Source organism: Podarcis vaucheri, assembly GCF_965113315.1.
Source record: "Podarcis vaucheri genome assembly, chromosome: 11".
In the NCBI taxonomy this organism is placed as follows: domain Eukaryota; kingdom Metazoa; phylum Chordata; class Lepidosauria; order Squamata; family Lacertidae; genus Podarcis; species Podarcis vaucheri.
This window is the reverse complement of record NC_138749.1, coordinates 3,930,617-3,943,683: the sequence shown is the minus strand read 5'-3', so window position 1 is coordinate 3,943,683 and position 13,067 is coordinate 3,930,617. Positions and strand designations below refer to the sequence as shown.

General features: G+C 49.4%; 2 protein-coding genes and 1 long non-coding RNA gene across 3 annotated transcripts in view; 2 read left to right on the top strand and 1 right to left on the bottom strand.

The window, feature by feature from the left end:
- Positions 1-5,936, top strand: part of LOC309542636 (maestro heat-like repeat family member 5) — a gene marked incomplete at its 3' end in the record, with an annotated part of 55,376 nt that extends 49,440 nt beyond the window's left edge. The window contains exons 24-27 of the mRNA XM_082241449.1: positions 815-940; positions 3,003-3,105; positions 3,905-3,970; positions 5,776-5,936. Of these exons, the coding sequence (XP_082097575.1) occupies positions 815-940; positions 3,003-3,105; positions 3,905-3,970; positions 5,776-5,936 (456 nt within the window). The remainder of the gene's footprint in view (positions 1-814; positions 941-3,002; positions 3,106-3,904; positions 3,971-5,775) is intronic.
- A 1,065-nt stretch (positions 5,937-7,001) lies between these two features.
- LOC309514259 lies at positions 7,002-8,638 on the bottom strand. Its single transcript, XR_014211841.1, has 2 exons — positions 8,295-8,638; positions 7,002-7,112 (listed from the first exon to the last, which is right to left on the bottom strand). It is a non-coding gene; the product is annotated as an uncharacterized lncRNA (long non-coding RNA).
- Positions 8,639-8,743: 105 nt separating this feature from the next.
- Positions 8,744-12,941, top strand: LOC309514233 (tubulin polyglutamylase complex subunit 2-like). The gene is made up of 4 exons (XM_082191307.1): positions 8,744-8,818; positions 10,206-10,337; positions 10,545-10,658; positions 12,500-12,941. The coding sequence occupies exons 2-4, from the start codon at positions 10,214-10,216 to the stop codon at positions 12,562-12,564; spliced, it is 303 nt and encodes a 100-aa protein (XP_082047433.1). The 5' UTR covers positions 8,744-8,818; positions 10,206-10,213; the 3' UTR covers positions 12,565-12,941.
- Positions 12,942-13,067: the final 126 nt, after the last annotated feature.

The following is a 13,067-nucleotide window of genomic DNA, read 5'->3' as shown; positions in this document are numbered from 1 at the left end:
GTCTGAGTCACCACCACACCTGAGGTCAAAAAGGGAGTTTTCTGTCCAGGTCAGAAAAGTTAGAGATCTTGGGGTCTTTTTTCACCCCTTTTCCCTTGCTCAAGTCACTTGTTCTGCAGATACCATACTGTGGTTGGGATTGCTCTGCAAAAGGTTGGAACCGTCAGAGTCATCGAACCACAGAATCAGAGTTGGAAGGGACCCCAAGGTCCTCTAGTCCAAGCCCTGCAGTGCAGGAATCTCAGCTCAAGCATCCTTGACCGATGGTCCTCCAACCTCTGCTTAAAAACCTCCAGTGAAGGAGAGGCCACCGCCTTCCAAGGATGCCGGTTCTGGAAGTCTTCTGATCCAGGCTGGTTAGCTTAAAGGAGTGGAAGCCCTGCAGGGTTGGTCTCAAAACCTGGTCATTAGACACCACCTGAAACACCCAGGCTTGCGTTCCTGGGATTGGAAGCTAAGCCTTGACACCTCTGCTGTCACTGTGATCAGCTGACTAGGCCGGCCTGGTGGAGGTTCATGTAGCAGCCAGTAACCAGAGGGAGGGCCTTGTTCAGGGTGGCTCCTCTCTATGGAATCACTTCCCTTCTGAGCGCAAGTGAGCCCCTACATTAGTGGCGTATTGGTGCTTGTTAAAAACCTAGGTGAGCTCTCAGGGTTTAATTCCCAGTGGGCTAGTTGTGTTTTTAACCCTACCTGGGCTACTGTCTGCATTTTATTTGCATTGCGGCCTCAATGCAGGTATGTATATTTTCAAAGCTGTTGCAAGCCTAAGGCTTGATGTGAAGTAAAATGTCACCCCTCCTTTCAATTCTAGGAGTGTCGAATTGTCCTTAACACAATTGTCACCTTCCTGAAACTGGGGGAGCTGCCCAATGACATCTTTGAGTCTGTGCAGCAAGACAGACTCTACTACAGATTCTCAGTTATCTGCAAGTACATTGTGAGTAAAATTTACATGGTCAACTGTTCCCTCCAGACTCTTTCACCAGATTTCTTCAGAGGAGAAGAAATCTTCCCACCATTTCTTAAGTTTGGGACTCACTTACTTTCCTCCCAAACTGTGTGTGTTTGATGTGGGCAGTGGGAGTTGCAGGCTTATTTTAGTCTACTGCCTGGCTACTATCATATTTTGTATCCACCACAATGCCCCAGATCACAGCTTGGGTGAGGAAGTGGAAGAATATCCAGATGAAATTCTGCAAAATAGACTCTTGAGAAATGGGGTGTGTGTGTGTTGATTTTTCTTAGAAAGATGCTGTGCAACAGCTGCTCCTCCCTCTCTCCCTCTGCTAAATTAACCCCCCCCCCCAGTTTTATGCCATTGTGGTGTATTGATGTGCACCCCCCTGGATTAGCTGTGGCTGCAGACCCTCAAAGTGTCCCTATTTTCCAGGGACGTCCTTGTTTTAGAGAAGCCATCCGTTTCTGGTTTGATCCTGGAATGTCCCACTTTTCCTTAGGATGTCCCTATATTCACTGGAGAAATGTTGGGGGGTATGGAGTTATCCGACCTCTGAGCCATCTGAAGGCAATCCTGTATGGGCATGTTTTTTAACATTTTGTTAATGTTTTATTATGGTTTTATGTGTGTTGGATGCTGCCCAAAGTGGCTGGGGCAACCCACTAAGATGGGTGGGGTATAAATAGTAAAATTATCATTATGGTATGGGGCGTCCCTGTTTTCATCACAGAAGTGTTGGAGGGTATGTGGCTGCAGCACCTGCCTTCTCATCTCCCTGTGTCTGTATCTGTGGCATCAGCATCAGCCAGCCGGAGCCACCTTGCCTTCACCACCACAGATGCCTTCTAAGACATTTTGTCACTATTATCTATGTGCAGCACAGCCACAAACAGAGGCCCAGCAACACTGCCACATCCACAGCTATGCTATGGAACTCACTGCCACAAGACACACAGGTGGCCACTAGCTTGGATGGCTTTAAAATAAGACTGGACAAATTCATGGAGGGTGGCTCTGCTCTGCCCCCGTAGTTCTGCCAACTAAACCAACTAAAATTTTCTGTGCTCTTAATACTTGGGCATGAAGTGTGATTCTGCATTGCGTGGCAATACTCCCCCCCCCCCATTGTGAAATGAAGACACGGGACACGGTATTTTGGGTTAATGGGCATAAAAAGGCCACAACTTTATTGATTACAGAATTGAAAGGTATTGGCTTTAGGCATTGGCTCCTATCGACTACCCGGCATGGTGACCGGGAGGGTTGTCCACAAACCGTGGAGGGTCCTGTTGGAGTACGCCAACTAGGATCCCACGGGTGTCACCGCTCGGGGGCGTGCCGGCGGCCCTTACCTCCGTAGGTTTCGGACAAGGCAACGCCCCCCGGAGTCCTCTACCGGACTACCCCTTTTATTTGGGGGAAGGTGATGGCGCTTCCTTCCCCCCCTCTCATTTGCGTATCAATTCCCCCTGCCAATGCCTAACCGCCAACACCGGAGAAGTTGTGACGTTTGCTACGAGGTAGGCGAAAAAACCAAAAGGCACGAAGTGGGCCAACTTGGAAAAATTCCTACCAGGCCCCTTGCGGCGACCAACCGAAGTCCATAGCAAGGCCAAGACTAGCTAAACCTACGGGTGGGTGGGATGGGAGAAAAAACCTCTCTGGGGTCCAGGTGGGAAGAGGGCGATCCCCGGGCGTGCCTGGCCTTAAATAGGCAAGGTCATGCCTCCCCGGCCAGCCAATAGGCTGGCCGGTTCAGTGACACGCCCGGGGATTCCCTGTTCTCGCGCGGGGGAAGAGCCAGCCCCCCGCGCGGGAGTGGGGTGGAGCAAGCCCGCAACCCCATCTCCTCGAAGCCGGAAATGGCTTTATATAAAGGCAGTAGTATTACTGTGGGTGGCCAATTCGGAAATAATGAGGTCATACTTTTCAAGTATTGTTTGGCCACCACGAGGGATAGAAATGCGTTAAGAAGCTGGAGTTTTACAAAAGACTAATCTGGCACCTCGGTTGTCTTCCTGTCCACCCCCCCGCCCCCCAGTTGTGGAGATACAGGCAGAGGTTGCCGGACATGCTCACGCAGATGATGGAATACCTAAAGAGCAGGAACCCTGCGCATCGCGAGGCAGCGACCATATTGATAGGTAATTGAAAACAAAGCTCTTAAGAGGAAAGGGGGTTTCAGGGCATGAGCCAGAAGTGGGATTTCAGCTGGGAAACCTGGAGGCTGAGAGGCAGGGATGCAAGTCCAGGTGTCATGCGCTGCCTAACTCTGTCCAAAGGAGAGCGCTAAAGGGAGGCTGCACCCAGAAAGTCAGGAGCTTCTCCGTTGTTTATCCAGCCCATGCCCCAAGGTCCCAGGGTGGGTTACCACTTTTAAATACAGGCAGTGACTGGTTTGTTGCAATTGGTGCACCCTGCACACTGGAAGTGGCCTGAAAACGTCACCAAAACATCATTAAGATGTCACTGAAAGGGCAGTGCAAGGGTCGAATGGGGGTGGGGTACGGCAGGGCAAACAAGGGTGGGGTGGAATGCTTTACGTGGCCCCCACCAATGCATGTGGGGGTCTGGAACATAGCTCTCACGCAAAATGAGGATTGCCTGTATTAAAACAGAGACGTGCCCCTCAACCTTTTTGTGCCTGGGGCAATCCCCCCAGTAGCCCCCACTACGCCACACCGTTTCCCCTGTATAGAATCCTGAGGAGCCCCTGTTAGTCGGTGTAGACAGTCCTGATCTGGACAGACCAATGCTTTGACCCAACTTCAGTCAGCTTCCTAGGTTCCTACGATTAAACCAGCAAATTGTTAAAGTGATCCAGAAGTTGTTAGCTCCTTCTATAGAGTACCAACAGCCTATGTGTCTCAGGTCTGACGAATGTTTTTAAGCTGGACAAAGTACCAAATGTAGGAACTGACCGTTTTCTATTGATCTGTCTAGCGTGCAATGCACAGTATATGAAACCCGACTTGGTGAGCACCAAACAAATTGATGACATTTATCTGGGTGAGTAAGGATCAAACCGGCTCTTTTCCTTGCAGGGATATTTTCATCACAGGACTGCTTTTTCCAATCTCATTAATCCCCGATTATCTCAATTTAGTTACTATCAGCCCCTGCAGTCTCTTTTCCCTTCTGGATTGTGATTCCCAAGTTCTTCTAGCCACTGACATGACGGAAAATCTGACGAGTTTGTGCTGGGCAAAAAACTGCATTGGGAAAATATAATATAGTTGGATTAGTAAAGGTAAAGGTAAAGGTACCCCTGCCCGTACGGGCCAGTCTTGCCAGACTCTAGGGTTGTGCGCCCATCTCACTCAAGAGGCCGTGGGCCAGCGCTGTCCGAAGACACTTCCGGGTCATGTGGCCAGCGTGACATCACTGCTCTGGCGAGCCAGAGCCGCACACGGAAACGCCGTTTACCTTCCCGCTGGTAAGCGGTCCCTATTTATCTACTTGCACCCGGAGGTGCTTTCGAACTGCTAGGTTGGCAGGCGCTGGGACCGAACGACGGGAGCGCACCCCGCCGCAGGGATTCGAACCGCCGACCTTTCGATCGGCAAGCCCTAGGCGCTGAGGCTTTTACCCACAGCGCCACCTGCGTCCCCTAGTTGGATTAGACCTAACAACAAAAGTTTTGTTTCTGTATACTTGGACTTGAACAGAAACAGTGTTTCTTTCTCTCTCTAACAACTGGCATTAATTTACCTAGCAAATCCAAGACAAAATGAATTGTCACAGTAGGGTGTGCTGAATTTTTCAGCTTTCAAATTCAGAAAGTGAGGGGTGCTAAAACGTTGTAACGTGACTTGGGAATTCAGATGTTGTTTGGGTGAAATGCATATGATTTGCTTTTGCTTGGTCAGTGAAATGAGTGTAAAATTGCATAGAAATCATTATAAACGATTGCTAGGAACTTAGTTATTTTTATTTCAATATTAACATCTTCAGAAGTTAAAATTCTTTGGTTTTTCCGAAAGCTGTTTTTTCTGCTTCTTCATCAGACATAGACTTACCATGCTAAATGTTGTTCAGTCACAAAAATAATCGCAGATTTTAATTCCTCACACCCAAAGACATATTTTAAACATATTTCACCCCATAAAATGCCATGCGCTACCCAGGGAGCCCAGCTCACTTCCCCGGCTGTTTTTCTTTGCCATTGCAACCCCATTGTTTTGCCATTCTCTTGTCCTGTACATCAGCCCCCTCCATATGTTGTTGGGACTACAACTCTCATCAGCCAAAGCCAGCAGACCCAATGGTAGGGGTGTGTGTGTCTGTGTGTGTCAATTCTCCTCATCTCCACATCAAAAAACGGCCAGTCCTGGAAACCTCTTCCACGTAAACAATACTGAGCTCGGCAACTCAATGGGCCTAACTCTGATCCAGGCAGCTCCTTCTGTCCTTATCATGAGGGGCATTTGCTTCTGACAGACCTATCCCTGCCCCTCCTTTGAATTTATCTCTTTAAATATCTATGTGCAGTTTATAACCATGTTCTTAGGGCAACTTGCAAGAGGAAGGAGCGATGGCCACCAACTTGGATGGCTTTGAGAGAGGATTGGAGGAGAGGCTGTCAATGGCTCCTAGCCACAATGGCTCTGCTCTGCCTCCACAGTTGGAGGCAGAAATGCTTCTGGGCACCATTTGCGGGAAACCACAGGAGGGAACCGGGCTCTTGCGCTTGGGTCCCACATATGCGTTTCCTGTTGGCGCATCTGGTTGTCCATTGTGAGAACAGGACGCAGGACATTGGCCTGATCCAGGAGGACTCTGCTGTGGTTCTCATGTTCCTCCTTCCATTGCAGCTCTCCTGGACCTTCAGCGTGACTTGGATGTGGCTGTGTCAAACGCTGCGGTGGCGGCCAGCGAGGAGCTTTTTAGACGCTGCGGCGGTCGGATCAATCCAAAGATTGTACCCAGCCAACATCTCCTGTCCATGCTAAAAAACAACACGGCAAGGCAGTGAGACCGATCACTGGCCTGCCCAGAAGATCTTCAGAAAAGGCAGGCAAGCAGGAGCAGTGCTTCTTGCTTTCCTGGTGCCACAAAGAGCAGCTTTCCAGGCAGCTGGGCTTCCATTTGAATTGAGAGCACTTGTAGAGAACTTAATGAAGATTCTAGACATTGCTTTCTGTGTGGTCTGCCTTTCTCTCTAGGAATCAACCTTTTCGCTTCAACTTTTCCCTTTCCAAATGCCATTGTTCTTATATGATGATTTTCTCTCCCCTGTCCTCTCCATCCAATGGAGAGCTGATCACACTCAGAAGGGTAGCATCCCTTACACATGCCTGCATACACAGAGTTTACCTAAATTCCTCCAAGAAAAAAAAGGGAAGGGAAAACACTGGGGGCTGGGAAGGGGTCTGACACATTCCAGAAGTCTTGAGACAGCTACATGTTTCAGTCATTTTCAGTAATATCTGTCAATTTGACTTTGCATTGTCAGTCTGCTGCAAATTAAGGTTCAGAATATTCAGGACTCTAAGACCTCTTGATTGATTGATTGATTGATTGATTGACTGATTGATTGAAACAGTTCCTCTTTGAAACACCTTGCGTTTTCCTGGCCAGTTTTAATCTTAACCCCATACCTGTCTGTGCCACTCAGGAAACAAGCTGGGATGCAATAGCGGCTTAGGAAATGAAGCAGTGGGAGATGATTTTAGTTTTTAGAGGAGTCCCAGAGCAAGAGGAGGAGAATGTAAAAGAGTATTTAATTAACACATTGTCTGAATGGTTAGGAACATAGGAGGAGGAGCTGGTCGGAGATTTTGGACGCAATCACGTAATCAAGCAAAAGCAAGGAAATCACCAGGACCTGATAGCCTGACAGTAAAATATTACAAAAATACCCCCACAGAATTCTCTGGTGCAACCATAGCAAAATGTAATGAATGAAATTCCAAACGTAGGTAAGGTACCAGAGACATTAAAAGAGGCTTTTATTACATTAATCCCAAAGCAAGAGGCAGATTTATTATTGATTAGGAACTACAGGCAGATCTTGTTATTAAACAACGATTACAAAATATTTGCAAAGAGAATGAATTTATTAGAAATAGTACATCATGATCAAGCAGGATTTCTTCCAGGACTTCAGATGAAGGACAACATAAGGAATATAATTGATGTTATAGAGTACCTGGAAGTGAGAAATGAAAAACAAGAGTCCTTGATGTTCATTGACACTGAAAGGCATTTGATAATATCTCTTAGGCATTTATGAATAAGATACAGTGGTACCTCGCAAGACGAAAAGAATCCGTTCCGCGAGTCTCTTTGTCTTGCGGTTTTTTTGTCTTGCGAAGCAAGCCCATTAGCGGCTTAGTGCTATTAGCGGCTTAGTGGATCAGCTGATAAGCGGCTTAGCGGATCAGCTGATAAGCGGCTTAGCGGATCAGCTGTTAAGCGGCTTAGGATCAGCTGATAAGCGGCTTAGCGGCTTGGGAAAAAGGGGGGGGGGAGGAAAAAAACCCTGCAGGAACTTGCAAGACATTTTCGTCTTGCGAAGCAAGCCCATAGGAAATTCGTTTTGCGAAGCACCTCCAAAACAGAAAACCCTTTCGTCTAGCGGGTTTTCCGTCTTGCGAGGCATTTGTCTTGCGGGACACCACTGTACTAGAAAGATGAAGTTTGGGGAGACATTTAGAAGAGGAATAAATGCTATCTATTCAGAACAACAAGCAAGATTAATTGTGGACTATGTTATTACTGAGAAATGTAAGATCTTGAAAAGAACAAGATAAGGTTGCCCTTTGTCACCATTATTGTTTATTTTAGTGCTAGAGGTCCCGATGAGGAATATAAGAGCAAAAGAAACCACAAGAGGAATAAAAGTAGGAAATAAAGCATATAAATTGAAAGCATTTGCAGACGACCTTGCAATAATGGTTGAAGATTGTAAAAAATCATTACCGAAAGTATTAGGGGAAAAACAGGAATTTGGACAGGTATCGGGTTTTAAACTGAATAAAAACAAGACCCAGCCGTTAGTGAAAACTGTTATGGAGCAGGATAAAAAGGAGTTAGAACAGATGAAACAGATAAATATGCATAAAAAGGTTAAATATTTGGGAATAGGTTGACAACTAATAATGTTAATATATTTAAAGGTAATTATGAGGAAACCTGGAAAGAGATAAAAAGGAATTTAGAAATTTGGGGTGCTGGGCAGGCAGTCCCCCCTCTCAGCCCGGCCTCCCTCACAGGGCTGTTCTGAGGGGGGAGGAAGCGCCATGCAATGAGCAAGAGAGGGAAGAAGACTCTTTGTGGCTCCATCCCTCGGCCGTTTCCATGGCAACCAGGCATGCCACCTCCACCTTACCTAGGATGCGGGTCACCCCCAGGGTGAGCTTCTCCAGGTGGGGCTTGGTGCTGCTGGAGCTGCTCCCGCTGCGCAGGGCCTTCTCCTCCATCCTCTTCCTCCTCCCTCCCGCATCAGCCCCTGACCACCTGCACACCTGTACGCGCAGGGACAGCAGCAGGTGGCCGTTTTTTGACTCCTCTCACGATCCGTAGCTCAGAAGCCCCGCCGCGGTGGCTTTCGGGAATCGCAGTCCTCCGTTTCATTCAGTTCCTTTCGATGGCCGTTCTGTAGGGGGGGGGAGGAATGGAGAGCAGGCACTACGAGTCCCAGAAGGCAATGGGAGAGTCGGCCCCTCCTCCCTTTCTCCCCCCCCGCCCGTTCTGAGTCCTCCCCATTGGCCGGCTCCTCCGACTCCGTATCTGGGCAAACCCCGGTCCCTGTCAGCCAATGGGAGCCGAGAGTCGGGCGCGGGGGCGTGGCTGGGCGGAGAGACGTTGGGGTTGGCGGTTGCTTCAAGGCGGCGGACGTGGCTGCTCGTTGGAGTAACGACCGTCTTTTTACCTCAGGAGGGGCTCGCGGGGGGGGGGGGCTAATTTGAAGGCGGGCCGATGATGAACGGTGGCAAAGGCTGCCGTGGTTCCTGAGCCTGTGCAGAGAGCCGCCTCCGTTGCCTCAGGAAACGAGCCCCGCCGAGTGCGGAGCCAGGCCCGGGGGTCACGGGGAAGCCCCCACTCCCAGGGCGGGGGGACCTGGGCCTGCCAGCCTCGCTCTCTCTCGCCCCTCGCCCTACTCTGCAGGGCTGTTGTGAGGGGCCGGGGAGCGTCGCTGGAGGGAGAGAGAGAGGGCTGAACAGGGCGGCTTCGTGTTCCAGTACAAATGCTAGTATGTTAAATTCCCCCATAGCTCCCTCGAAGTCTCACAGCGTAGCAACCCGAATAGTCCCGCTGAAGGGAGACTTGAACTCGGGGCTTCCCGGCTTCCCCCGTCAACTCTGAGCTGCTGCAGCTGATTTCAGCTTTTCTTTGTGGTTCCCTTTGGTGGAAGTTTTGGAAACTTTGGTGGCTGGCGGCATGGGGAAGACGGGGCTGGTGGTGGGTGGGAGACATATATTGCATGGCCCTTGAGGTGTCCTGTTTATGCATGGGGAAGACAGGGCCCTTGAGATTTCTGTATGTCTTGGGGGACGTGTCCTGTTTATGATATCGTCTGTCTCCATAGCCTCTCCCCTTCACCAAGGGACCCCATGTCTCGTGACCCTGCAAAACAGACCCATAGCCTGTTCGCCACTCCCTCCTAGCGTCCTTTCCATCCTTGGCACCAGAATTAGGCGTCCCACTCACAGCAGGAAATTGTCCTACTTCTGTATCAAGCTAGAAATGGAGGCTCAGACCTTCAGGCTCCCAGAGGCAAAGTGAGTTGGATCTTGGAGACCTCGTATCGCAGTTCTACAAAAGGCGGCCATCCTGCACTAGTTACCATGGTTGGTTAGAGCATGGTGCTGATAATGCCAGGGTTGCAGGTTTGATCCTTATAAGGGCCACCTTCATTTTCCTGCATTTCAGGGGGCTGGGCTAGATGACCCTTAGGATTCCTTCCATCTCTGCAGTTCTATGATTCTAACATCTTTAAGGCTCCAAAAGTGAGATCTCTAATCTGAACCTGGTAGATGAGAGTATGTGGGCGCAAGAAGCTAAAATGTATTTCAAAAGTTTAATTTTAAACGTATTGGCAGAAGATAAGTGAATGGATTTTAGTTCATGAGGAATGTGAGTAAAAAGCAAGCTGAGATTCTTTAAAGGGCACCATGTTCTGTGAGCCAAAGGGACCATGTTCTGTGAGCCAAAGGGACCATGTTCTGTGAGCCTTCTGTGCACCTACAGAATTGTGGCATCCATGCCAGCAACCTAGTAATGGCTGCCTTTCTTCCAGACAACCTGATGCCCCTTGGCTGCATGACCATCAACAGCATCTCCTACTTAAACCAAGTCAGAGCATCACCCATCTATGCCTTGCCCAATGCCCCCACGCTGGCTGACTTGGAGGACAGCAATGATGAAGAAGGTACGGCCCCACCTCACCCCTTTGTCCATGGGAGACCTCGGTTCTCCTCTCCACCTCCCCTGCTACCCCACCAAAAGTATCCGTGACCTTATACACAAGCCCCACTGACGCCCAGCTTCTCAAGCTCTGCCTGGTTTGAGTATTCCTTGCCCTGCACCCGATGAGAATGCCTGCCTGCCTCGCTCAGCCTTTTCTTTCTCCCCAAAGGTAAGGGGGCTCAGCTGGAGAAACCTCACTTGGACTTGCGGAGCCTGGTGTTTGAGCTGGACCCATGCGGAGGGAATGGGAAGGTCTGCCTTGTGTACAAGAACACCAAGCAGGGTATGTTGTGTGATACCAGAAGCCCAAGAGCTGCCTGCACAAATCAGCCCCATCTGCAAACCCCAGTTAGCTTTTGTCTTTGTGGGAGATGTTTTGGACTACTGTTCCTAGCACCAGACCGTTGTGCTGGCTGAGAGTGATGAGCTTTGTAGTCCAGAACATCTGGAGGGCACCAGGTGGACAAAGGCTGTCATCTATGATGGCCTGTGATGAAGTTTTCCTGAAGAGCAAGCTATGCTTTGTTGTTGTTAATATTATTATTAAAATTTGTATACCGCTCTTCATCCACAGATCTCAGGGCGGTTCACTACATAAAATGACTGTATCTGTATATGCATAATAAAAACAAGAAGAAAAGCAAACATCCCCCTCACCCAGCACATTTAGAAAGGTACTGGCGATCAATCAGCCAAAGGCTTGGTTGAAGAGGAACGTTTTCACCTGGTGCCTAATCACCACCTGGGACTGCCGCATTGGCAGTATGCCTTCACTAGCTACGGCATCAGCCCCCAGGCTAAGGTGAGAGAACGACAAATGGCCCGTCCCTTTTTCTAGGGTCTGCCGCTCCTGCCCATTCTGCCTTCACAAAAGCCCTGCAAAGGAGGTCAGGCTGAGAGTGAGTGATTGGCCCAGGGTCACCCAGTGAGCTTCATGGCCAAACGGGAATTTGAACCCAGGTGTCCCAGGCCCCAGACCGACATTCTAATCCAGTGTGTCTCAAACTTGGGTCCCCAGCTGTTGTCTGGACCCATGTTTGAGAAACACTGCTCTTACCACTATGCCACACAACCTCTACACTGACTGGCTGCTGCTCTCCAGAGCTTCAGGTGGCATAGCGGGGGGTCTCTCCCAGCCCTCCTTGAAGATACCAGTGGGGATTTGCATGTGACATAAATGCCCTCCCCTCTGAACGAATCCTTCCATTCCTTTGCTCTGTTCTGCATCACTCCCACTTTCCCAGAGAGGCATTTAGACACTGACTCTCCAGGATTTGGAGGGCAGCAGCTGTTCTCAGCCCCACTTGGAGATCCCCAGGGAGTGAACTCTGCATCCAACACACACACTCAGACACTGAAGCATGATTCTTCCCTCAGATACACCATGCAACATGAGTTTAGGATATTATCATGCTGTGGTGTGATATCTCTTCTGCAGCTCTATGCCAAGAAAGCCTTGCAAAGGGTAATAATAATAATAATTTAGCAGGTCATCCAGGGATTGAATTAGGGATCTGCTCCATCCCAAGCAGACCCCCTTCTGTCCCTGAACCCATCTAGCGGGATTCCTGACGGAGGCCTCCGGTCCCACGGCCGGCAGATAACAAGCCAGGAGTCAGGCCTGGAGACACCTCCACCCTTCCATCGCTCACCTTCCTTCCCTGCCGTGTGCAGCATTTTTTTTATCGCCAATTTTTATAGTTACCAGACGGACAATTTGACAGACAGGGCTAGGAGCCTAAAGTCCTCTGCGTCAGGATGGCCTTTGCGTTCCAGAGCCATGCTTGTTTGGGATCCTTTGAGTTCTCTGATTTACCTTTCTTTTGCCTGTCCTGCATCTCCCAATGAGATACTCCCTTCACTTCCTCTGTGCCATGCCAAACCTCATAAACTTCTATCGTGCTGCCTCTTACTTGCCTTTTCTCCTAACCAAAAAGTCCTAGCCTTGGCCACCTTCCTTCATAGGGGATTTACTCCACCCCCTTGATAATTTTGGTTGCCCTTTTCTGAACTTTTTCCAACATCCTTTTCAAGACGAGGGCCCTCAGGCTCCTGGCAGGCAGTTCTGGGTGGCAGAAAGTGCCGTTTCCTGCTCCTCACTTTACCTTCTCCTTTTCCGGCAAGGTTCAACACGTACAAGCCCATCCACTGTCAACACGGAGCAGCTGAGGAGGCCGATTCCTTCGTGAGCAGGCTGGACCCAAACAAGATCTTCCTGAGATTGCACAGCAGCACCTTAAAGTCATGTGGGTCTCCCTTGCTGATTCCAGTATCCTTCTGGTCAAGACCAGACCCGGAGGCAGGGATAGTCTTCAAACAACAACTAAACCTGCCTCCTCAGTAATGATATGGTCTGGACTTAGCGTAACTCCTCCTGCTGCCCGTGATAACTGAGATCGGATGTTCCAGGTCACCCCACCCCCTGTGGAACATGCCCAGCCATTCTGTTGGCTGGGGCCCACTCCCAAGCAGCCCTGACCCTCTCGCCTTAAGATCAAAACTATACCTATCCACAACCCAATACCCACCCACCCCCAACAGAGAAAGAAACACACAAACAAAAGAACATACCAAAAAAGCACAATTTAAAAGGCCACAGATAAAATATAATTTAAAACTATTAAAAAAGAGGAGCCCTCTCTGCCGAGTAGCAGCCGCAGTCCTTGTGAAGCCTGTCAGCGCCACGTCCCCC

Coding starts and splice junctions, on each gene's coding strand:
- LOC309514233 (XM_082191307.1), top strand. CDS start 10,214: ATGCCCCTTGGCTGCATGACCATCAACAGCATCTCCTACTTAAACCAA. Junction 10,338..10,544: donor GGACAGCAATGATGAAGAAG/GTACGGCCCCAC, acceptor TTCTCCCCAAAG/GTAAGGGGGCTCAGCTGGAG. Junction 10,659..12,499: donor GTACAAGAACACCAAGCAGG/GTATGTTGTGTG, acceptor TTTTCCGGCAAG/GTTCAACACGTACAAGCCCA.